Here is a 26,311-nt window from a genome sequence, read left to right on the forward strand (position 1 = left end):
AGTCCCTGTTCCTAAGTGCATGGTTCTCCCCAGAGACAACTGCTTCCTCCGTTTCTCCTGTATGCTTGCAAACTATTCTGTGCACTTATAAATGTATATAGGCGTATATTATTTGTCCCCATACAAAAGATCTCATACTTTTCACACACTGTTTTGCACCTTATGTTTGTGGTTTAATGTGTCTTTGATATATCTTGATTTAATCCCGAATAGGGTTGCTACATTCTTCTTAGTTCATACCTACCATAGGGATGGTGCATTATCACAGTGTGTTTGCTTGAAATCAAGAAGAAGAGTTGTTTATTTAAATAGTCCAGTCCCTTTCCTTTATAGAGGAAATTTAGTTTCTTAAAAATTTAATGAAATTTAATGCATTATGGGGCTGGTCCCCCTGGTGTAGTGGTTAAGTTCGCGCACTCCGCTTCTGTGGCCCGGGGTTCACTGGTTTGGATCCCAGATGCAGACCTACGCACTGCTTATCAAGCCATGCGGTTGCAGGCATCCCACATATAAAGTAGAGGAAGATGGGCATGAATGTTAGCTCAGGGCCAATCTTCCTCAGCAAAAAGAGGAGGGTTGGTGGTGCAATGTTAGCTCGGGGCTAATCTTTCTCAAAAAAAAAAAAAAAAAGAAATTTAATGCATTATCACTTATGTAACTAGTTTCAATTGTCAATTATTAATACAAACCCTTAAAAATATAGAAAGTGTCAGGTTGTACCTAATGGTGCCCTAACTATCTGATTGTTTAAGCATTCCTTTTGATTCCTATTGTGTGGGGAAAAAAACTGGAAATACATAGCTTCTGTCTTCATTTCTCCTGGATAAATGTCATAACCCATCTGTATCTCTGTTTCTTTATCTGAAACATGAGAGTGGTAATAGAATGAGCCTCATGGATTGTGGTGAGTGTGAACTGGGTTAATCTAGGAAACTGCCTGGAAAATAACAAACACTCAATAAAAGGTAGTGATAATTATGTTACTATTCAGTTTCCTTCCTGATATTTTAGAAATTGTCTTTGTAGAACAACATTCACATCATATTTTTATTAAGCTATTTTAAAATTCTAAGTAAATATATGGTGGCAAGTAATGTTCTTATGCAGACTCATGAATGGTACTTTGCTCCTCATCACCATGTCATGAGGTCTGTGGTAATTTCCCATTTCATAAGAAGGAAAGAAAACCCATGCACCCTTTATAATTATGGAAATTTGTCTTTATTTTGTTCCTTGTTTAATTTAGAAAATGTCAAGGATAAGAGTATATCACAGAATTTGCTTATCGTTTAGTTTTCCTATCATCATTAAATGTGGTAAGACCCAAAAGTCTAAGTCCTTTATTTAGGGCCAAGGTCTTTTCAATGGAAACGTTAATTTAAAAAAAAATCCCAAAAGAGCACCTTAGGTCTGACCGCCTTGGAAAAACATCAGACAGTGCCAGTCTTTCTCAGAGCTGAAGATTCCATTAGAAAATCCTGCAACTTTATTGAAACTGAGACTTGCTCCAAAACAAAAGTCTTGTCCTGAGACATGCTACAAAGGTCGTTACTGGGTGTCAAGTCGAAGGAGTCAGCCCTGATTGGAGAGATGTGTGTAAAGCATTGTGCCCTGGAAATGGTCACGTGAGTTTCAGGCTTAATGTAAAGCAAGAAAATTGAAGTAACCCCTCTGTCAAGCGTACTTAAGAAATGTGGCCATTTTGTCTAGTATTTTGAAGCAGGAAATGGGTTGACATGAGTTGGTAGCTGTATCTTTTCCCTTCAGCTTGCACTTGGATGAAACTAGTGGAACCAACTGAAAAATGGATTTGTAATTTTCTTCTGACGCAGCATCAGTGAAAGTCTCCTTGAATTGAGGACAGAGAGATCTCTTTGAATTACCAGAGAAGATCTCTTTGAGTTGAGGGTGGAGTAAAAGAGGCTCTGAAATCAGTGTAAGGCATCTCAGAGTGTTCTGGCAATATTTTTCTATGGCTGACTCACCAACTGCAGTGTATGCAAAATGAAAGCTGTGATTCCCTTTGCTACTGCCGTATATGCACTGATTGCTTAAAGACCGAAAGAAAAAATTAACTGATGTCAGACATGACATGATTCGCCATACCAAAAACAGCTGCATAATTTCAACTTCTTGTCAAGCTTTTCAACAGTAGTCTTCTCAGGAGCATTTTTTTTAACAGATTTTTTTCTTTCCAATCTGCATAATTTATATTTAATTCCATTTTGATAATGTTTTTGTTAGTTTATGTGTGAAAAAAGAAGCAAGAAATAAATCTCCAAATACACACACACACGTTTACATAGGTACACACATATGCATATGTAGATATTATGTCTGTATAAAAGATTATTTTTCAGTACAATAAAACAAATTTTGTACAAAGCCAAAGTTGGCTTATGTCCGTCTTTGTGTATTTGGAGTAGGGAGGTAGGTGGGTCTATAGATTTGGCTGAGTCTCAAAAAGGACCTTAACCTACAAAAAGTTGTGAATCACTGTTTTTTTGCAGATTGTAGTCTACTTGGAGAGAGGAGCTGTGGTCTAAATAACTATAATGGAAGGTGCTGAAAGTGCCTAGGGTCAAAGGAGGGAAGATAAAGTGCTATATGTGTCCACAGGAGCATGAGATGACTTCCTGCTGGCATTTGTGTTATTTGCTGATTGTGCTACTGTATACAGAGAACTACTGGTGCGAAGAGAACATCAAACTAGGCACATTATATTCTTCCCTCTCCTTGGCTGCTGAACACTTGTGAACTGTAGTGAGGATGTGTCTGGAGTTGTCAAAATCTTGGACTTGAAGCCCAGTGTTCATGTAAATTTCATCCCCTGCCAGGCGAGTTCTGGCAGGAAAGAGACAGGTTTAGTGTGCAGAGTGGATGAACCACATTTCTGGAAGATGTGCGCATTGTGAATGAATGAATGGTTATGATCGTGAGTGAAAACAAAGTGGGTATATGACGCTTATTTCTGATCTGGCAGGATGTGCAGTCTCATGAAGTCATTAAAGTCATTTATTGGTTGACTGCCATGGTGTTATGGTTGCCTACCCTGGAAATGAGTTAATGCAAGTTGTAGAAGACTCATAATACAACCCCCATAAGCATCAAACTTTTATTCATTAACAACTGAATATTTTGCTATACTGAAAGTCTCTGATCGACTCAAAAGTTTTTTTTCTTTTTTAGATGGGGGTTGGGAACAATGAATATTCATGAATAGAATTTGTTTCTCAGATGTCAAAGTTAGAGGTGATGTCTTGTGGATGTGAGAAAGGTGTTAAGTACTCCTTCTAAACAAAATTGCTGTAGGGTTTGTCTCTGAAAAAGAGAATGCTCGTTAGGTACTTGTTACTCTGATAGAAATGAGGCCAAGTCATTCTCACACCTAAACTTTCCACCATGCAAAGAAACTTAACTCTGAGCATTTGCCAAGACTGATTCAAAGTTGCCTACACACATTTATTATTATAAAATACATGTCAATATTTCATGATCCGCAATCTTAGTAGCAATTTGGTAAAGTGTATCACAAAAGCCACAAATGGTCTCTTCTTTTAGAGCAACCAGGAACAACTATTTAGAGCATTTTTGGTTTTGAGTCCAAAGTCTAGCATCTTTTAGCTCTGCTGACATTAAGAATAGATGGTACAGTTGTCAATATGCACTAAATTTAGGGCTATTTAAAGACTGCCATGAGAAACGTGCTGTGAATATATTAAGCTTTAGCCCCCAGATACAAATGCCTATTAGCAGAGAAAATTCTGAAGGGTATCTATTTTTTCTTTGATTTGAAACATTCTTGTAAGTAGCAGAATATTCTTATTGTAGCAGATGACATTTTGATTTGTATTTGTTTTGCTTTAGTAGCTTCTTTTGTATTTATTTTAGCTTGGTGATTTCAGAAGTGGGACGAGCTTTTATATGTCACTTCTCTCCATGACAATACTTGGCAATGCTGAGAAGTCAGGTTGTGATTGTATTAATTACCTTCATTATTTATAAAGTCAATGCCCTACTTTAGCACTGATCAAAAATGAGGAGCATAATTTTTAAAAATAATATTTCTGAATGAAGTTTCTTTTTATCTTCAGACTTTACACTGTATATGTCTGTGTGTATGCACATATAAGAATATAAGAATATACATATTTCTTCTCTTAAATCAGATATTGTCTAGCCTTTGATTTCTATGAATTTGAAGGCAAGAATGAAATTGGTGTGTTGCAAAATTTGTTTTCATCTTTTTAAACTTGATGAAGATTATAATATGTCTGATTTGAGTGTTCATTGCAAATCTGATTATATCAACTCCTGGTTAAAATTACAATGACTTTTCAAAGGCCTTTACTGAGACTAATATTCTTAGCCGGGCATATAAGGTTGACACCCATTATACATCTGCAGTCTCATTTCAGACCACTCAACTTGGCCATCTGTATTCCATGTCATTAGTCTTCTTTCTGTTCTTAAGCCACAGGGCCTTTACGTATTCTATTCCTCATGCCGAGAAGTGATGGCCAAAATATTTAACCAGCAGTAGGGCATGGGCACTGACCGATCAGAAGGGACATGGGCTAGAGCAGGGTTCTGGAAGCCCACTGCTGAGCCGGGCATTGACCCTTTATGTGGTGGATCTGGGGAGGTGGAGTAGGGTTCTGGGGTAGCCTGGGAGATGAGGTGGTGATGATAGGAGAGGGTCCAGACAGTGGTACTCACCAGACTATTTACCATACTCTAGGCCATACTAAGTCTTTGTCTATATCTGGAAAATTTCTTCCTTGCCTCAACGTGCAACACATCCACACATCTGATTATAGCAGCTCTTCTTTTCTTCCTTGATAACTCCACGTTCTCAGAAGAGCTTTCCCTGACCTTCCTGATGAGTTCTCTTCTCATTGAGGCTTTCATAGAAACTTCTACCCCTTCATTATACCTTTCACAGTGGTCAAGTTACAAATAGTTTGTAATTATTTGAATCATATGACTTCCACTAGTTTGTATCCTCCATGAGGGCAGGGATCATGAGTTATCTTTATACTTTTTAAATGTAACATATGCATGTTACCTTGGGGATGCTTTGTTGGGAAGATAACTTTTTGTTTGTCTTTTTAATGCCTTCTTATACATTTTCCTGAAATAATTTTCAAATGGCGTGAAGTATTCTTTCATTCCAGTAGAAATGCTTCTCACTCACTTGATGTCCATGTAAAAATTTAATCTCTCGCGATGACTTATTGATTCTTCTTCAAGCTCAAGAAGAAACATTATTTTAAAGCCTAGTATGTACAAGGGTTTTTAGGACATTGGAGCAGCCAGTGATGGATAAGAACTGGCCGACCTTCAGAGATGTGTCAGTCTAGTAATTTTCTCCTTATCCTATTTATAAGCGTTTATAGCATTCTTCCTTGCCTCAGCCTGCAACACAGGTTTCTCCATTGCAGTAGTGGAACATAGACCATATCTTTTGTTCTCTGTATGACATTGAGCAAAGCTTCACATATTTATTTAGGTACTTTTTGAATTTAGGTATAATTGACACATAACATTATATTAGTTTCAGGTGTACAACATAATAGTTTAGTATTTGTATATATTGGGAAATGATCACCACAGTAAGTCTAATTAACATCTGTCACCATATATAGTTAAAATTTTTTTTTCATGTGATGAGAACTTTTAAGATCTACTCTCTAAGCAACTTTCAGATATGCAGTACAGTATTATTAACCATGGTCACCATGTTGTACATTACATCCCCACACTTTTAACTGGAAATCTGTACCTTTTGATCTCCCTGACTTTGCCCATCCCTACCTTAAGAAAAAGTACCTAAACATATTTAGGTAACTTTTATTTTTTTTTAAGATTTTATTTTTTCTTTTTCTCCCAAAGCCCCCCAGTACATAGTTGTGTACTTTTAGTTGTGGGTCCTTCTAGTTGTGGCATGTGGGACGCTGCCTCAGCAGGCTTAACGCGTGGTGCCATGTCCGCGCCCAGGATTCAAACTGGCGAAACCCTGGGCCGCTGAAGCAGAGCACACGAACTTAACCACTCGGCCACAGGGCTGGGCCATAGGTAACATTTTAATAATGATAATAATGGCGATGATGATGTTACTACCGTATCCTTTGCTAAAGCTTGTCCTTTTTTTCCTTAAAATCCCAACTACTTATTCTTTTTAAGTCTGTTACTTTGTTATTACCAAATTGTTTCTAGGTTAAATCTAGTGTATAAACTGGAAAAGCTTAACTCCTGAAGGGAGGAAATACCAGTTCAATCAATATTTTACTCCTCAAGCCTTTCCAGTGGTCGAGACTTACCCATTGTCCCCAGTCTTTAATATACTTTGCACTCACTCCCCTACTTCTCATGATTCTTTGACACATCATGTGTCTTGTTATTGCATTTTATGTTCCCATGCCTTTTATGACCAATTGCCATTGTTTTTTATTTGAAAGTTTAAAAAAAAATTTCTTAGCTTTTCTACTTTATATGTGTATCTGTGTGTGTGTGTGTGACACCCTTCTCTTGATTTCAGGACTACAGTTTCCTCACAGGTAAAATTAGAGGATGTTACAGTGTTTATAGCTGTCAGTTATAAATTAAATATAATCTAGAATGATTTCAGTTATCATTCAGGTTAGTAGTTGAAAATAATTATTGACACAAAATGTGTCACTGTTTGAGCAGAAATAAAGGCAGGCAGTCTAGGTATCTGAAGGCCTTCGGTCTAAGTAGGGGAAATCAGCCACTGGAAAGGTTTGAGAAATATAATGATTGATTGAGGGAGAATGTGTGCCTCTCCCTTGCATACTTAAATCATTCAATAATTTTGGCCATCAGTATCCTGGGACCTGATGCTATTGAAAATAGCTTCAAAAATTCTCAGTTTCCTATCCCTAGTGTAACAGTCACTATGTGTGCCCCGCTCATATCCTCTTGCCTTTATCACTTCAGTGGACACACCACTTCCAGTTGCCACAATATGCATTTCTTTACCTGAAGGCATTTTTTGGCCTCTGCAGTCATTTTACTGCCCCGATGAGAGGCTGGGCATGTTGGGTCATTAATAGTCCCCAAGAACAGGCTCCAAAAATGACTAATGGAGTTGGTATATAAATACCCCAGCCTCCTTGCCTCTTGGCAAAAGATAGCTCTGGGCAACTCAAGGATAATTCTTGGATGACTCTGAGGTACAGGTTCTACACATGTTGCATTTCCACTGAAAATAAGCTCTAGTCACACTCTTGGGTTGGTGGTTTTATATCTTACCTTTTGTTGGCTGCCTTCCTTTCCCTGTCTTACTTCCCCATGCCCTCGCTGTTTTTTGTCCTTTACCTCCCAAGTAAACTGTTTGCACTTGAATTCATTTTGCAGTGGTTGCATTACGGGGAACCCAAACAAGTACACGTGCAATTTGTAGCAATGAGAAGAGTGAGAGATGGTCACAGATCCCATGATGGTGTAAGGTGCTAACCTGCAGTTCTTAGAACAGTAGTTCTCAATGGCATTTTCACCTGTTCCAGATTCCCATGGGCCAATTCAGAGTTATGCCTAAATCTTGGCATTCTAGCTACAATTCCACGTCTTGCCTCCCATCCATGAATATATGTTAGATTGCAAGTGAACAAGAACAACGTTATTATAGGAATGACTGATTTAATGTATTATTTTAAGTACATAACTTGCAAGTTGTCATATTTTAATTCTTGACATTATTTTTATTTGGGACACACTTCATTCTGATTGAATACATCAGACAACAGGATCCCATGGTTAAGAGCCACAGTCTTAAGAAAGCTGAGATTTCTCTCCTTTGCTCAGCAACAACTAATACAGCCCAATCAGTAGCAGCTGCTGAATGAGTTGCACACCTTCTCTGCTAAAGTGGCTGAGTTAACATCATTCATTACCCCTGTGTGAAACCAGCTGAGTTTCAGCAATCGAGAAAAGATTCTCTGATTTTAGGTGTGTGTATCTAACCTACTTGATCATTAACCTTGCAATTTTGTTTCAAATTGCCACTGAAAATAACACAAGATATTCACATAATTATTTCCTCTCAACCAGCACATTCAAGTTTTTGAAAATTCAGGAAAACAAAAAATAGTTTCATTTGCAAGATTCTCAGATTGAACAGTTTTCACTATTAGCAACTTTGGTCTGTTTTATGAAGCATACATAATTGGGGGCTTTCTGAAGTTAGCACTGAAAAAAAGTAGGATTAAGATGAAGTGATATTGCTCTTTATAATTTATATGCCCTATGAGGGATTCAGAAACTACAAAAATCAGTTCTTCAAGATATCTGCTTATTTGACTCTTAGTTTTAGCAAAATGTTGTCATTAGAGAAAATGAGAAAAGTTAGAATTTCAGGATAATACTTTATTTGTTGTAATTATTATCCAGCAAAAGTTTTAATATTTAATATATTAATATTTACCATTTCAGTATTGTTGAACATTTCTAATTCTATGAAGAAGCTTCCATTGTATATCAGGTGTATAAAGTGATTTTTAGGTATTTACATTCCATATATTTTCTCTTTTGTGTCAGAAAAGATTCATTTCATTTGAGGATTTTGAGCGGCTGTGAATGATACAGTTTTATGAAAAGAAGAAAATCTGTTTTTTTAAAGCAATTCCATTTTTTCAAGTCTAACTTCTTTGTACATATATTTTACAGATTAAAGGATTTACCTGAAGACAAAGCATTCTATTCATCAGAGACTGGACAAGAGTTACTCTTGCTTTTGGCAATTAAAGATGATGTTGTCATGGAAACAGTTGATCCTGCTTTCATTCATTGGCTGCCTAGGAGGTAACCATAAGCTGTATTTTATAACTTGGGGTCAGAACTCTACTCAAGTCATATGTTAAATAATTTTTAAATGTTGAAATAGTACTCCAGCAGTAGCAAAGAAAAACAAACCTTTTTTTCCCCAGAAAGAAAATTCTAATTCTCTCTTCTGATAACTGGATTCTCATTTCATCTCTTTGTAAGCCATTTTATTTCCATAGCAAACATAATGACACCTAATATTACAGATCTGTTGTAGTATTATGACTATAACAATCATTTAGAATTTGAAAATGTTGATTCATGACTTTTGTTTCTAAAAGGAGCTCAAAGTTGTAACTCTACAAGGGAGAATATAAATTTTAAAGAATGCTGGTATTTTCATATCTAATTTTAAAAACGATACTATTTTTCTTTGAACAAATAAGTTAGTTAAGAGACCTCAATGAAGATAGGCTATTTTCCTTTTTAATTTTGGAAAATTTGAAATTTAAAATTTGAAGAATGAGAAAGGAATAATTCTCATATATTCACTATACAAAAGCAACTGTTAAAAATCCTTTGATGTATTTCCTTTTTCTTTGTTTTATTTTGTTTTCTGGAGTAGATGAATAAGAGAAAAATTTTTAAAAATGAAATTGTATATATACAACAATTAGTTTTGGGGTTTATTTTATTTTATTGTCTTCCTTTTTTTATTATAAAAAAATTTTTTTATTATAAAAATCCAGCACCTAAAAAGGTGAAAGAATAGTACAAAAAATACCCACATATGCACTATTTAGATTTAGTTATTGTACCATTTTTGTTTATTTTTACTATCTATATACATATGTCCGTATGTTTTTTTCCATTGATTGATTGATTGATTGCTTGGCTAACCCATTTGAAAGTAAGTTACAGAAGTCATCACCTCTCACTCCTAAACAATTCAGCCCCCATCACCTTAGAAGACCAGTTTTCTACATAAACACAATTCCTTTATGATACCGAAGGAAACTAATTTAAAAAAGTAGCCTATCATGTCTCTTTTCTAAGAGGAGGAAATTGGTGTGGCATGAGGCCAAATGCACCGTCAGATAAAACACAGGTTACTTGAAGACATGCGTATATTGGAATCGATTTCTGAGCCCCTTTATGTCAAACTTCAAATATTTAAACAGTAATATGTGGCAAAAAATCTATAATCAATAATAGGTTATTAATTAAAACCTCCAACTTTCAAAATAAAGTTGTTTTTTTTTAACAAAGTTTCCCCTGTGATGTCCCAATTTTGTTCTAAAACATTTTCTTTGCTACTCATCTAAGGAAGAAAGAGTAATGATTTACAAATTCTGCCATTTCAAATGGTCTCTGGAGAAATACCAGTACAGATATCAAAACTAAAATATTCTTTTTCTTGGATTCTTTTTTTCTTTACAAGTTTTCTAATTTGAGTTCTGCTGTTGTAGAAGGGACAAAATGAAAGGAAATATACCATAACAATATTGTTGTTCACGATATCAACTTTTATGGAAGTAACCTTGAAATTTTACAATTAATTGAAAAGAAGATATACTCCGCAAGTGGAAGTGTAGCTGAAGAAAATGAGATGATTTTTTCAAATGGTTAACATTTTAAGTTGTAAATTTAAACCATGTGCAAATTGCATTGGTTGTATTTCAGCATTTTTGAGAAATATTTTATATATTTATGAACAAATTTACAGAAAAAAATGTCCGTTTGATTAAAATATTAAGACCTAATAAACAAATTTAAAGATTAAACTTGATTTTTTTGATATGTTGATAAAAAAGCTTTAAGGGCTTGTAAGGGAGAATTGAATTAATTGGTTATGATAAATTATATGTAGGGTATTACTTAGAGAATTGGTAATCTTTATAATATATGGAAAATAATTTGGCTCTTACCAGTTTTCTAAAGAGTATTGATTTCATGCAGTACTTTATATTCTGAATGTTGGTACTCCGTTTGAATTTATGAAAAATTTATGTTAAAAGGCAAGCTTGTGAGTGTGATATTCTATTACCCAATGTTGGTCCATTTTTTGTGTATTAAAGTTATAAATCTGTTCCTGATATAGGGAAATTTCATAATGAATGGCAAGTAAAAACATATTGTGTAAAATCACTTAGAGTAATGTTTAGCTAAAGATATAAACTCAATGCAGCAAATACTTGCTAATTTCTGTTTTCTGTCTTTCCGCATTTCAGCTTTCGTTATCCATCATTTTGTGCATGTTTTTCTTCTATTTTCTTCTGTTGTTTTGCTGGTGATTTCTTCCTGCAACAAAGAGGCAAATAGGAATTTCTGGCCAAGAATTTTTTCTAAGATGAACTTGACTGTATTTTCCTTCAAAAATGCTAGGTTTCGTTCATTCTTAAGTAAATATCTATGAAGCATCTATTGTGTGCCACACATTGTGTTCAGTGAAGAAGATGGATAGAGACCTCTGTCACTGTGGGGTTTACGTTCTCTTACATTAGGATAGAGATTGACATTGAGTTAGAAGATGATAGTGCTACGAGGGAAAAACCAAGCAGAATAGGATGAGAGTGTGGGGGGTTGGAATGTGAGTCGCCACGTTAAATAAGGGCATCGTGTCAGTCCTCAATGAGAAGATGACATTTGAGCAAAGACTTAGAGGTAAATGAGTTGTCCTTGTGGATATTTAGGGAAGAGAGCTCCAGGCAGAGTCAACAGTCCATAATAAAGGTTCTAATATATGACATGCTGAGTGTTCTAGACACAGCAAGAAAGCTAACATGATTGGCCCAGGAGTAGTTATGGAGAGAAATAGTAGATGAGAGAGAGCCAAAAGGTAATGTGGAGATGGATACAGCAGAAAATGAAAGACCTTGTTAATCACTGAAAATGTTTAGAGGTTTTACTCTGAATGCCCTCAGGAGCCATGGTATGGTTTGAGCAGAGAAGTGATATGTTCTGACTTATTTTTTAAAAGGGTCTCGCTGGATGCTGTGTTGCAGATTGATTGTAGAGGGACAGGTGAGCAAGTCCAGGCACCAATTAGAAGTTAATGCAGGGATCAGGCAAGGGATGATGGTGGCTGACTCCAGGGTGGCAGCGGAGTTGGCCATCAAATTTAGATCTATTTTGAAGGTAGAATCGTAAGGATTTGTGGATGGAATGTATGTGGGGTAGGAGAGAAAAGGAAGGGTCGAGGATGACTTCAAGGCTCCATGTCACCTTGAGTCTAGAGCACATTACCTCTGTCCACATTAAGAGGTGTGCCTCCTGGGTGACATGAAGACCCAGCACAAACAGGGATGCGAGTTGTCTAAACTTGAGGTCACTACCAAATAATGGGTAAAAAAAAATATCAATTTAGTGGATCATGACCAGTAATTTTTATTAGAATAAATTAATTAGAATTTAAAAAATGATGAAGTAGAATACATTAGCACACACTGCTCACTTAGTAAATATTGTCTGCTGGGCACTTCTAGGAATTTGGGATATGACATGAACAAAATGGACAGTATGCCAGGCCTCATGGAACTGTTGTTTTACTATATGTGTATTGAGTCCTCATGTTACATATATTTCATACTGAGTTGAGCTGCTCTCAGAAAAGTTTAAGAACCGGAGACCTGGATGGAAAACACAGATGGAGATGAGAACCCTCCAGCATTCCGAGAAGAAGCCAGAAAAGGAAGGAACTCTTAGATGAGGAAAACAATAGTAATGACAGCAAAATTAGGAATACTAACCTTATTAATGAATGAGAGCCCACTCACTGCATGCCAGGCACTGTGCAGATGCCTTGCTTAGCTCATGTAATCTGCAAAAACACAGTGAGGTAGAGAATATTATTTCTGTTTTAGAGATAAGGAAAATAGTCTCTAGGAATTTAGGTAACTTTCCCAGTCTGTGTGGTTGTATCAAGATTTCTATTTGTCTTTGAAATCAAAGTATGTCCCCCTAATCACCAGTACTTACTATTTGAATAGTTTGTTTTCTGAAATAAAGTCAGGGGGATAGGTCATGGGCTAAGAATCATCAAGGACCCAAGAAGACTACTGTCTTACTACTTAATTACCTATTAGTTAATTGCATGACCATATTGGATACTCCAGATGTTCACTATCCAGAATGGGAGCCACTAGCCACATGTGGCTGTAGAGCTTTTGAAGTGAGGCTAGTTCAAATTGAGATATGCTGTAAGTGTAAAATGCCCACACAATTTCAAAGACTTGCTACCAAAAATATTAATAATTAAATAAAATATCTCAATTACTTTATATTGATTAAGTGTTAAACTGATATTTTAGATATGTTTGGTTAAGTAAAAATATTATTAAAATTAATTTCACCTGTTTCCTTTAACCTTTTTTTAATGTGGCTTCTAGAAAATTTAAAATATGTATGTGGCTTGTATTATATTTCTATTGGACAGCAGTGCTTTAGACATCTATAAAATAGAAACCTGCCCATTTTGCAAAGGTTTTATAATACCTCCTAGCCCAAAGGGAGCCCATATGAAGTAAGATAATGGGGACTTTTTGATTTCACATGGAAAGTTGTAAATAGTTCCTGAGTGTCCATTACCTGCAAATACTGAAACCTTTGTCAGATGAGTTCAGATTTCAGTTGTCGTCACTGTTTGATGAATGTAAACAAGTCCTTAATCAGTGTATGCAGAAATTCTACACTTCACAGAGTATATTTGTTTTGTTTTAATCTTACAGTGGGACTAGCTTAGATAAATATAAGTCTTTTGGAATGAGAAATTTCCTCGGATAGCTAAAGTTATTGTTGATGCCTAGTTAAAAACACCATTATGGAAAATACCATATTTCTGTAAAAGTTCTAAAGTACTCTTATTTCATCAAAATTTAAAAAAGAATTATTTCATCACATTCCTGTCTTAAATATTGTAGTGAACAATCAACATGTTGAAATCTACTAATATTTTGGTAGTACCTGGAAATTACTTGTCAAAGTAAGTAGTCATTGGGGCCGGCCTGGTAGCTCAGTGGTTCAGTTCACACATACCTCTTCTGGTGGCCTGGGGTTTGCTGGTTTGAATCCCGGGTGCGGACATGGCACCGCTTGGCATGCCCTGCTGTGGTAGGCATCCCACATGTAAAGTAGTGGAAGATGGGCACGGATGTTAGCTGAGGGCCAGGCTTCCTCAGCAAAAAGAGGAGGACTGGCAGTAGTTAGCTCAGGGCTAATCTTCCTCAAAAAAAAGAAAAAAAAAAGTAAGCCATTAATTCTAGAAGGGAGTAATCCTAGAAAGGAAGATGATTTTCAGTTGTCATTTACATTGTTTTCGTGGCTATTGTGGTAGCATCTCCATCATCTGCCCTCTTCTGCAATCGTGAAGGATTGGGAAGAGACTGACCCATGCAGAATGCTAGTGATCGACCTGTCTCATTTGCCCCAGTGATTGGCCTAAGCCAGAGAGCTCATTGCATTTTTTGGCCACTAGGTTTGATTGGTTCAAGGTCTTTCTGTACAAACTTTGTGGAAAGTGCCGTGTCTCTCTCAGTGTATCTGAAGGAGGAATCCTGAAACCCTGGTTGCTGCAGGTGGTCAGCCTGCAGTCACCATGGAAGCCAGCCTAGGGGAGAAGCTGATTCTGTGCATTCAGATGAGAGAGTTCAGAAAAAACCAGCTCCTCCAAGACACTATGTGACTTAAATAGCATAAAAAGCAGTAAGTGCTCCCCCAGCCCCACCCCCATGACCTGTCATAATCCTTGATCTGCAGAGCTGCATTGACCCATGAACTTTTCCTTTCAGGAGTTACAAAGGCATGAAGGCCTATGTCCATTCATACGTGTCCCTAAATCTGTTATAACTGAGACCATAGATCAGCTTTATGAGATGACTTAGATCACCTTGATTAAATAATTTTAAATAAATTGTTGATATTGTCATTAAGGATAAAATGCATGGTCACCAAACATGAGCCTTGGCTTCCTTTAACAGTGTAGATTTAGTAAAGGGCAACATGTACAAACAACATTCACATGTTTGGGCTGCACTTGAAAATCATAACCTCTGCTTGTTTTAGAGCCAGTAGTTTGAATGCAAATACCAACCAAGCCTCCTGACACACACCTTTGAGGACCCTCAATCATAGATTCCGTCCTGCTCTTTGTAATTTTTAAAAAATTTTTTTTAAAGATTTTCTTTTTTCCTTTTTCTCCCCAAAGCCCCCCGGTACATAGTTGTATATTCTTCGTTGTGGGTCCTTCTAGTTGTGGCATGTGGGACGCTGCCTCAGCGTAGTTTGATGAGCAGTGCCATGTCCGCGCCCAGGATTCGAACCAATGAAACACTGGGCCACCTGCAGCAGAGTGCACGAACTTAACCACTCGGCCACGGGGCCAGCCCCTCTTTATGATTTTAATGTGAATAACTTTCTGGGTTAGTCTTTCATCCAAATAGTGATTAAAGAAAGCTTTGAAAGCAAAATAAGCTTTTCAAGTTCCCCCTGAAATAATGGAGGAATATTTTTCAATTGGTTTCAATACCACCATCCTTGTAATTATTGAGAAAATGACTTTGTGGCATTAATGTGTCACTTCAAGTAAACTGTTGCCATGAACTCAAATGACTGTCATTTATTCTGTGGTATTTGTGTGCAGTATAATATGATTCAATAGCATAGATACTGGTGAAATGGAGATGTCACTGATCTCTGCTTATAAATCTTGACATCCTCCATGTTTTTACCAATAAACTTATTTCAAATCATCCCCTCAATTGTAGCACCCTAAATCTGGAATTGCTTTTCATGTATCCCATTTAAATCTTGACAGTTTATTAGAGTATGCATGTGAAAATCGGGGGAAAAAAAGCAAGCATTGTTGGTGTATTTTGTTTGTATAACCTTGATCATTGACAGCTCCACGTATTGGATTTCTGTAAGCCTTATGGTGACTAAGAAGGTGTTTGGGGGACTTACAAATAATGTGTATTGGAAATACTATTAGAGTTATACAAGCACGTAAAGTTAAATAGTTTTATTTGGCTCTTAAAGTAGCCATTGTCTCGAAAGTATCTGTTTATTAGTTCACTGACTCCTGCAAATAAAGTGTTCATTCAAACCAATTTAATTGACTATTGCTTAAGTGTTCAGCTGACTTAAAGTACTCATCACATGAAAGTGTTTGGAAGTACCCCTGTGCATATTATGTCTTTCCATGAATTGTATTAGAGCTTAATGGATTGGATTCCCGCTATGTAAGGGCTCAGTCTTAAGCATTAACTCATGACTAGCGGTGAACTTTGAGAATAAGATAAACACACACACATACATATGCATGCATGCGTCTATATGAGTCACAACAAAAGGAATCTTGATTCTGGTCAGTAAAACATATCTTACAAATATGCCTGTAAGTGAAGAAAAGACAGTGTTTATGCTGTGTTAGAGAGTGCCCCTAAATTATACTCCTTATCATTCTCTCCTACCTTACCCCATCCCTGTTCCCACTTCCAGGACACCTTTCCATAGGCAGCTTATGTCTTTATCTCTCACTTAAAGTTTATCTCTTTGAAGATCCATTCGGCAGGCATCTACTGTGTGGTTTGTGTGAGGCATTGTGATAAGGGGTATAGAGGAATCCACGATGGATGAAAATCAGGTTGCTGTCGGTCTAGGAAGGAAAGAAAGCACACGTAAGCAACGAGAGGAGAAAAATGTTAAGATTTCAGATCCTATTTAAGAAAAATACAAAAAAGACTGACATGGAAGTTCTAAGAAAAGAGAACTTAGAGAAATGAAGATAGAAAAATATTCATGCAGAAAACAACATTTGAGCTGGATCTTAAAATAATAATTGTAGTCAACGTGTATTGAGTGCTTGCTTTGAACCAACCACTGAGCTAAGGGCCTTTCCTGAATTATATCATTTAATTCCTTTGGCAATTTTCTGAGCCTTCATTATTGTTATTCTTATTTTACAAATGAGGGCCTGAGGCTCTGACAAGTTAAGAAATTTCCTAAAATTCATGTAGCTAATAAGGATTTGAGCTAGAATTCAGAAATAAATCCATAAGATAGCCTTACTCCACAGCCCTTGGACATAATCTTAAGAGATGGAGCAATGTCTTTGTCTGCTCAGACTGCTGTAAAAGAGTACCATAGACTGGTGGCTTAAACAACGGACATCTCTTTCTCATAATTTTGGAGACTGGGAGGTCCAAGGTCAAGATGCTGGCTGATTCCATTCCTGGTGAGGACATTGTTCATGGTTTGCAGAAGGCTGGCTTCTTGCTGTGTCTTCATGTGGTGGGGAGAGAGCAAGCTCTCTGATCTCCTCTTGTAAGGTCACTAATCCCATTGTGAGGACCCCACCCTCATGATTTCATTTAAGCCTAATTACCTCCCAGAGTCTCCACCTCCTAATACTATCACATTGCGAGACAGGGCTTCAACATATGAATTTTTATTAGGGCCGGAGAGGACACAAATATTCAGTCCGTAACAGGCAGGAAAGATCATTTAGTTTAGAGAAAGATATAATATAGAGTTCGCTCCTACTCCTGTATGGCAAGTATGGAGTAGCTTTGATAATGACAGGTAATATATACTGAAACTTTATCGCATGTCAACTCAACCTTAAGCAATTTGTGTTAATTTATTTAATTTTCACAGTGACTCTATTGGATAGGTATTATCATTACTTTATATGAGGAAACTGAGGTACAAAGAGATTTGTACCTTACTTAAGTCACGTGCAATTAGTAAGTGGAACCAGATTTCAAACCCAGCCTGTATTTCTCTTGATCTGCTCTGTCCAATATGCTAGCTATTTGCACAGGCTATTGAGCATTTGAAGTGTGGCTAATTCAACTTGGGATTTGTTATAAGTTTAAAATACAAAGTGAATTTCAAAGACGTATTGTGAAAAAGGTCAGAAAATGTCCCATTAATAATTATATTGATTGCATATTGAAATGATAATATTTTGACATATTGGATTATATACAATTTATGATTAAAATTAATTTCACTTGTTTCACTTTTCCTTTTTATTAGTACAGAATGTAAACTTATAGGTGTGTCATGTATCATATGCCTTTTTTTTTGGTGAAAACATTATAGTTCTACTCTCTTAGCAAATTTCAATTATATAATCCAGTGTTATCAACTGTTATTATATTTCCATTGGAAATTACAGGTATAGACTCTATGCTCTTAGTACACTTGAAGGACACTGTTGGAGAGAAGGTTAGAAAAAAAAAAAAAAAGTGGGGCCTAGAGATTGTTAAGCAAGGAATGTTAGTATCTTAGCTTTGCTGTAAAACCATAGCCCCAACAGGATGTTTGTAAGATAAATTAGAAGGAAGAAAAACTAAAAGAAGACCTGCTTGGGGGTTAGTGTAACATATCCAGTGAGGGATAACTTATGCCCAAACTAGGGCAGTTGAAGTCAAAAAGATAAGATTGGAAATAAGAGAAATTAGAGAGTCAGACTTGAAAGGATATGACAAACAATTGGGTGATTGTGCCTGATAAGGAAGAAAAGATGGTTGAACGGGACTTATCAGGTTTTGAAATTGAGTGGGAAGATAGTGAGGCAATTAACAGAAATAAGAAACACAGAAGGAGGGAGGGATTTGGGTGTGTTCTGGGCATACTGAATTTTGAGCTGCTTGAAGACTACCTGGGTGGTATTGGTATGAGCTGCAAGTCTGTTGAGACCAGAAGATTAGAAGCCAGTGTGTGTGTCTGGGAGGGGGTGGGGTATCACTCCAGGAGATCAAGATGGGGAGGTGCTTTCCTACTGATAGCAACTGATAAGTGTTTAAGGATGATGTATGGAGAGTTCAATGAAAGGAGGCAGATCAGAACCCAGGCGTGGGGAGTGAGAGGTAAAGACAGAGCAGAGATGTGGAAGGATCTCTGAGTCTGCAGGATAAGGTGGAAGTTGAAGAACTGTTTCAGGAAAAAGGAAAGTTGGAAGAAGCTCAAATATGAGAAAAAGCTGCTGAGACTTTGAACAGGAAGCCCTGAATTAGAGTGCAAACATTTAATGAAGAAATATTTGGTAACAAAGGAAGAAGATGCATTGATAACAGTAATCTTTGATAAAACTGAATTGTATGTGTATATTTACACACATACACACATATTTTTCTACCTATGCTTGTGTATTTCAGGCCTTGTCTGTGTTGTAAATGAGAACAGTACGGTTTAGAGCGTTAGGGGGACTTGCTCACTGTCACATGGCTAGTTATGGGCCCAGTGGGGACTTGGTCTAGATTGTCTGAATTTGCACTAAAGCCTTTTCTGCGCGTGGTGTGTTTAGATCCTTTTACAGAAAAGAACCAAATTGTTCTTCCTTGTTGCTGGTCAAGGGAGAGTGTTGATACTTACCAGAGTTTGGGAGACAAGTGTGTATGTACATGACAGCCTAGGTCTGCAGTGGAAGGAGTCGTGTATTGAAAACATCCTAATGTTTATTGCTTAAGTAAGTCTTGCTGATTCATCTTACCCACTGCTGAATGTTTGGGAGATTAGATCCTTAAATATTGTGTGTGTTTCCTTTATACTATGTCTGTGCCATCTTGCTAATCATTACATGAGTTTGACTTTATGAAAATGCTCACTAGTTTGGAAATAGGCCATTTCCTCACTATTATCAGTTGCCACTCAGTGTCTCTAAGCTTGTATAAAAATAATGCCCACCATCGTTTGGCTGTCCTCTGTGGTAGGCACTGTGCAGAGTGTTTTACATCTGTTTTTCTGTCATCCTCATGTTAACTGTGTAGTGTCACTCCCACATACTTTCTATCTTCTGTTTCCTCTGAGTTGTAAAACTTTTCTTTTTGCTTACCATTCAGACCCTCTGGCAGTAAAGGCGCCTGTGGGTGTATTCCTTAAGGATCTCTTTCCCCGCTTCCCAGGCTGACCTGCCATTGGCCTTTCATCATCCCTTTCAAGCCTCACCCACATCCCAACGCCCCCCACAATTCTGTAAATTCAGAGCTTGGACATAAGAAAGTGTCCGTTCATAGGAACCACTTCTGCATCCGTATTACTTCCAAAGCAAAACTCTAACTCAAAAACTGCAACGTATTTTGACAAGTGGCACATTTTGTTTTGTTAGCACTAAGTTGCCATGTGTCTTTTGTTCCCCATGACTGCGATATGCAGATGCAATTTATGTTCACTTCTGCATGTTGCTTCCTTTGAACATCAACCAACACTTGAAGTTTGAGACAATGTCAAGTGACAGAACTCTGTGATTAGATATGCAACACTGGATGCTATTTCAGATAGAGATATTTTAAATTTAAAATTATTTTATGAGAACAATATACAGTAGGGAACAATTAAATTATGTATGCATCTTTACATATATAAGTATCTCTGTGTATAATTTGAAGAAACTGTGAGAGAACATAGTCATTTTATCTTTTGTGATATGACTTTCCATAGTTTTAAAGCAGTATTACATTATTAAACAACTTGGAGTTTTTATTTGCCAAGTGTGACAAGGAGAGGTTTAGCTCAGATATTTTAGGATGGTTGCTAATTGTTCAGTGATTACCAATTTTCTTTTGTTTTTATGTAAGTCCAACTAATAATGCCGATAAGGAACACCATATTAATTTCTTTGAAGAATGTCAGTGAAAATGAGAAAGCAAATGACTTCTAGAAATGGACAAAATGTTAGAATTCATTTTTCCATCAGTAGATAAATATATAAGTAAAAATTATTTGACATCCTTTTTATTTATTAAATTTTTGGTCTGTCAAATCATTGACATAATAATTGAAGCCTAAAATAACTGCCTTCAGATTAAAAATCCAATTGTGCAATTTGGCATCATTGAGATGCTACTACTCATAAAATTCCATGTTAGATGGTTAATATTAAAATATTGGTGATAATGAAATGTTTTCTCAGTGTTCTATTCATTTTTCAAAGCATCTATTGAATGTAAAACACTGTGCTTTTTGGTCTTACTACATTGTTAGTACTTATTGCTTAAAAAGAAGGACAACAACAAACGATGTTGGCAAAAAAAAAAAGAAAAGACAAAATACTACTGCCACCCTCCCTAGGCATTAGATTTTCTAGTGTGCTTCCTCTTCCAGCTTCTGCCTGGCAGCTGAGGAATTAAGCTCTTCCCTTGGTATTTGACTCATTACTTTCTCTTTATACCATCTGGGTTTACTTTTCTTATTTATGGGACTGCTGGAGACAAAGGTATTATTCCCAACTGTCAATTATACAGGAGGCAATTTGTTCCTTTTAACTAAAAGATCAGTTTCTTTTTTTAAAAAAAAGGAGTACTGTCTAATCACTCAGGTGGACCTGAACCTCAGCTCGTGATGAGTGACCTTGGGAGACTGTTTCAAGGAAGAAGCTGCTCTTTTCTTGGACTTAATGCATAATTGTCAAAGGCCCAGCATCTATTTGTGGAAGGAAGTCAAGAAAAACTCAAGGGCTGGTTGCAGAGGTATATGATGGTGTGTGATAGAGTGGTGACTCATGAACCTGTGTTCTCTGAACTTGTGACTCTATTCATTTTCTTCACTGGCCAGCTTTATAGTTTCCTGAGACACTGAGTGAAGTGTGTAGGCTGCCATTTTGAATGGCTCTGGTGAATTATTCACTGTTTATTCCAAGAGTGTGAACATTATTTGCTCCTCCAATGCTATAAGCAAGGAGGGTCATGAAGACTACTATTGGCTGGACTTAATACATCCAGGCAACTCTGGGATCCATTGCTGCCATTGTGACGTTGATTGGTGTTGCCTGTGGACATGGGGCATTAGTGAGTTTCAACTGTTATTCAAAGAACACATGAATACTGGGGATAGTATTTCCCTGTTTTGCATTGTTCGTAATGGTATCACACACTCTTGTTCTGAGAACTTGTGCAATACAAGGGGCAGTCTGATGCACCACCCACAGAATTTTAAAGACAGATGGCAATTTGTGTGTCTTTTTCGATTAGCCTTAAGACTTTGAAGCAGAGCTCCTGTTTAGTCTCCAATTAAGTTTTTCATTACTAAGTGTTATAGGATTTTAAACTATCTTGTCTGGCTTTTTGACTGTATAGAATAACAGAGCTTTTTATTCTGATCCCCTAAGTGTGTATGTGAGTGTGTGCATACACACATGCGAGTAATATTTAAGCTCAAACATAGGTACAAAAAATTAAAGAGAAGTAGTCATATGCGGATCTTAATTCTGTGGATAATTAGGAGTTATTGGCTGTTGAACAATGTACTTCGTGGGTTTCTGAGTCACCATCTATTTGTTAGTGAAGGAATAATATTTACTGCAGCATATACAATGCCACAGATGCCTTTTTTTCTTTTTTGCTTGATTACACAGCAAAGGAAATTGAGAATACTCAGTGCTGTGGCCACTATTCCTATCATGGGAGAATAGATAAAATAACACTCAGTTAACAACAATATAAAACAATCCAATGCTTTTTTTCTGCCTCATGGAGTTTTTGAAAGCTCTTTGCTGCTTATTTTTTTGAATTTCCCATTGATACAACTTTGGTGAGTAATTATTTGAAGACAGTGAAAAGTAAATACTTGTAGGAGAATTGTCTCTCAATGAGAACTGATGCAGTGGGCATTATAAAGGTTTTTCTTTTTTTGAAGTTACCACCCTCCACAGATTAATAGGATCCTTTTGTCTTAGACATAATACTTGCAATTATTTGTTCAACCAGATAACTGAACACAGGTGCCAGTGTTCACAACCACCGTGAAGATAAGGACAATCCCATCCTATTTTTCATGCCATGTAGATATGGGGCTCTAATGAATGAAGTCATTTATTAGACTACCTTCTCATAAATTACTATCCCCCAGTCAGATGTAATTAAAAGTTTGATGCAAGGGCTTAGCAAAAATGTGCAATAATAATATCAAATACTGTTTATTGCATTGTTGCTCCATTAAAAAATATTGCTTATCCTTGTATCAAAAACCTTGTAATATTGATATTATTCCCATAAAAAATAGAGAACTCAGCGGCTCAGAGAGCTTAAATGATTTGCCTAAAGTTAGATGTTAGTATCGGGAAAAAAAATCATGTCTATCTCAACACAAAGTCCTCGTTCCTCCTAGTAGACATGCTCTTTCCTAAAGCAGGGGCATGTCCTAAAGCAGTCAGCAAACTTTTCATAAAGTGTTCTGATAGTAAATATTTTTGGCTTTGCAGGCCATTTGGTCTCTGTCGTAACTACTCAACTCTGCCATTGTCATGGGAAAGCAGCCGTAGACAATACATAAGCAGTGAGCATGGCTGTGTTCCAATAAAACTTTATTTATGGACACTGAAGTTTGAATTTCATGTAATTTTCGTGTGTCATGAAATATTATTTTTTTGATTCATGATCATACAAAAGCAGATGACGCTTGACTTTGGCCCATGGACCATAGTTTTCCAACCCCTGTTCTAAAGCATAAATGTAGGTTTTTTAACATCGACATCATTTCTTATCAAGCACTTATGTTATCATGTGTATGATATTTCGCAATGTGCTGTGAAAGAATAAAAAAGGAAATAAATTGAGGAAAAAGGAGGCAACCTGCACACAAATTGCTAAAATACAGATGCTTGGGGAGAGGTATAATCCAATGTAGTAAATCAAATTTCTGATAAAGTGGGATTAATTTTCACTGGCCTATCAAGAGGCTTGATGTCTGGAAGGATAGAGGGGGAAAGCTTTCCAGGAAGAAGAATGGCATAAGTCAATTCAAGATAGTTGTTTTGTAAACAAAGTTATTTCGCACGTAATTATAAGTGAATTTCTTGCTAACAGCCCTGGATGTCTTACTGCCTGTAGGATGCCTTTGGGAAAACAGCAAATGTGCTCTATCCTTATGACAGTGCCCAATTGAGGATTGCCATGGGAGACAGAGGGCCCAGAACGGCTAGACCTTTGTTTTTTTAAAAATAAGGTGAAATTTTGCTTCATGCCTGAAACTATTGGATTTTTAAATGTGGCCATTTAATTTAAGAGAAGTGTTTTTTCCCCCGAAACATTTTCTGATCCAAATCTAACAATGCTGCAAGATAGATTTGGCCCAGGAGCCACCAGTGTGCAGCCTTGCAAACTAAAATTTCCAAATATGCATGATGGGCCACATCGTATACATTTCACGTCATTAAAGAATCTCAGATTTGCAAAAATGTGAAAAGGCAGTCTAGCTCAGGTCCTATCTGAAAAGCAAACATGGCTTTTTAAGTAAGGTTCAAATTCTGAGATGAAGAGACAGAAATGTGGAGTGTGTTCAGGTAGCCAGGAGGTGATTGATTTGAATCCTAACATTACATCCTAACCTTGGAAGATTTAGACTCAGGTAAGAATTGCATGTTATTTATGTGTTAACTAAATTCATGGTTCACATAAATGGTTTATCATGAAGTTGGGCATATTTTGCAGAGATCCATCCCTGGGACAGTGAAACCTGTGTAAATGCTATGCCCTCTTGAAAGTAACTTTAGGCCCAGTCAACTTTCTCAGAGATGTGAATAATGAAACAGACCACCAAAAGCTCAATTTTTAATATTTTTAATGGCTAGGACAGCTGTTACACTCAAACGCGTCATTAAAATCCTGAAATGGAGCTTTGCTTCAGCACTCAGAAGTTATACGAGGTGACTAGTAGAGTGCTTTTAAAAGTGCTATTTATATATGGTTTTAGTAAAGCTGCTCCTGTGGAGTACTTGTACTTTTAGTACTCAGAAGGGAGTGGGTGAGATGTAGATGACCAAGATCCTGCCAGTTGCCCAAACAGAAATAGCCACCTAACGATAGTAGATGCCTGTAAGAAGACCGCAGGGCTATTTTTTAAGAGTCATAGCTGCAGACATTCAGTTAGCTTGTACAAGTTCATGTTTTCATATAATTAATTATTTTGTAGTTGGACACACATATTCCAGTTGGAGATAGGCTATTCACTTTGGGTTATCCTGAGAATGGCCAAATTCTTTCTTTTGATCAAGTATAACATTTTGTGAATTAAAACTGTTTGCAGTGAAGCAGAAACCACACACAACAATTTCCATTCTAACACTAGTTTATCAAGTTTTCCAATATATACAATATGTTAGTAATGCTTAGGGAGTAGAAATGTGTGTTAAATTTAGTCACTATCTTCCAAAAGTTTAAAGACTAGGGGTGAAGAAGATATGAGTGAACAATAAAGGTAATATATAATAGGAGAAGGATGTTGTGATGAAAAAAATACACAAAAATTTTCCTAAGAGTTTAGAATGGGGAAAGATTATTACTAAGTGCTGATACTGAGGAAAGATTAATGGAAGAATTGAGAGCAGAGTTTCTTTAGACCTCCTACATGACCGTAGCTTCTCATATGTACCACCAAATGGTTGACCAGAATGGTTATATCAAAAATGTATATAGACCATCCAATTTAACTCATCTTCAACAGCCCTGAGGATTACTTATTTGTAATCTGTGCCAATATTAAGGAAAGCAGTACCGTTAAAATGAGTACCATTTTTTATTCAGAGTGTCTAATATTCACTTAGAATTAGGTGACTTTAGATATGACGTGTCTAGTACGCGGCCTGATAAGCAATGTCTACTTTCCCTTCATATGTTGACATTTGAGACTGTGCATGTGTTTAGAACTAGGTATATATAATGAGGGATTTTGCTGCATATTATACAAAACTAAGAAACAATGTTTCTCAAGATGAAATATGTTTCCTTATTTGCCAAGGTTGCCAGCAGTGCACAGTATTATTTGCTGTCCTCCCCAAGACTACAGAGGAGATAGCATTTCATCAGATTTGGGGAAAGTCTTCTTGTCATTACTATGTTTTGGGACCACAAACTCATCCATTTGAAAGTGGTTGGCTCTTTTCCTTCATCGCCAAGTTTGGTTTTATTCCTAAGTGAAGGAAATTAAAGAAATACCTTGCAGTCATCACAGGTTCCCCCCAAAATCATAATCTAGGACATTGCAGGCAAGAGAGGCATGCTGCTAGCACAGTGATTATCAAATCGGGGATAGGAATTCATTGATGGGTGATGATATTAATATAGTAGTTTATATCTAGCATTTAAAAAATAGAAGAGGATAAAGCGAATTGGATGGAGTAGACTAGAATAGAAAAGAATATTATGATTCAGCCTGTATAAGGATTAATATTATTTCACGAAACTTTTTATCAGTTGTATGTGAATGTGTACATGCACACACTGTGTCTACGGTAAATCATGGTAAAACATGAATTTCTAATCTTGAGTCAAATGAAAAATAATTTGAGAAATTATTTAATTATTCAGTTTAGGCAACTCTGAGGCTCCCCCCACTCCCATGCCATAGTTCCAGACACAGTTTTGGGAATGGTCATCCTCTGTCCTGCCTCCCTGGGTCTCCGAACCTACCCCACAACCCAGCTTCATTCCCCTCAGTGGTCTAGAAACATAGAAGCAGGATCTTTGACTGCAGAAAGAAGTGGGAAGAGGGAATGAGATGGTATTTTAAAGATTTTTATTTTTTCCTTTTT

The 26,311-nt window shown here is 36.7% G+C and overlaps 1 protein-coding gene across 5 annotated transcripts in view; it reads left to right on the plus strand.

Moving 5' to 3' along the window:
• CNTN3 (contactin 3) overlaps positions 1 to 26,311 on the plus strand; it is a 317,098-nt gene that overhangs the window by 71,119 nt on the left and 219,668 nt on the right. For all 5 annotated transcript variants that reach the window (XM_023620075.2, XM_023620078.2, XM_023620077.2 and 2 more), the window contains exon 2: positions 8,689 to 8,823. In XM_023620075.2, coding sequence (XP_023475843.1) covers positions 8,769 to 8,823 — 55 coding nt within the window. In that variant the 5' untranslated portion in view covers positions 8,689 to 8,768. The remainder of the gene's footprint in view (positions 1 to 8,688; positions 8,824 to 26,311) is intronic.

This window comes from Equus caballus, chromosome 16 (genome assembly GCF_041296265.1).
Source record: "Equus caballus isolate H_3958 breed thoroughbred chromosome 16, TB-T2T, whole genome shotgun sequence".
Classification (NCBI taxonomy): Eukaryota; Metazoa; Chordata; class Mammalia; order Perissodactyla; family Equidae; genus Equus; species Equus caballus.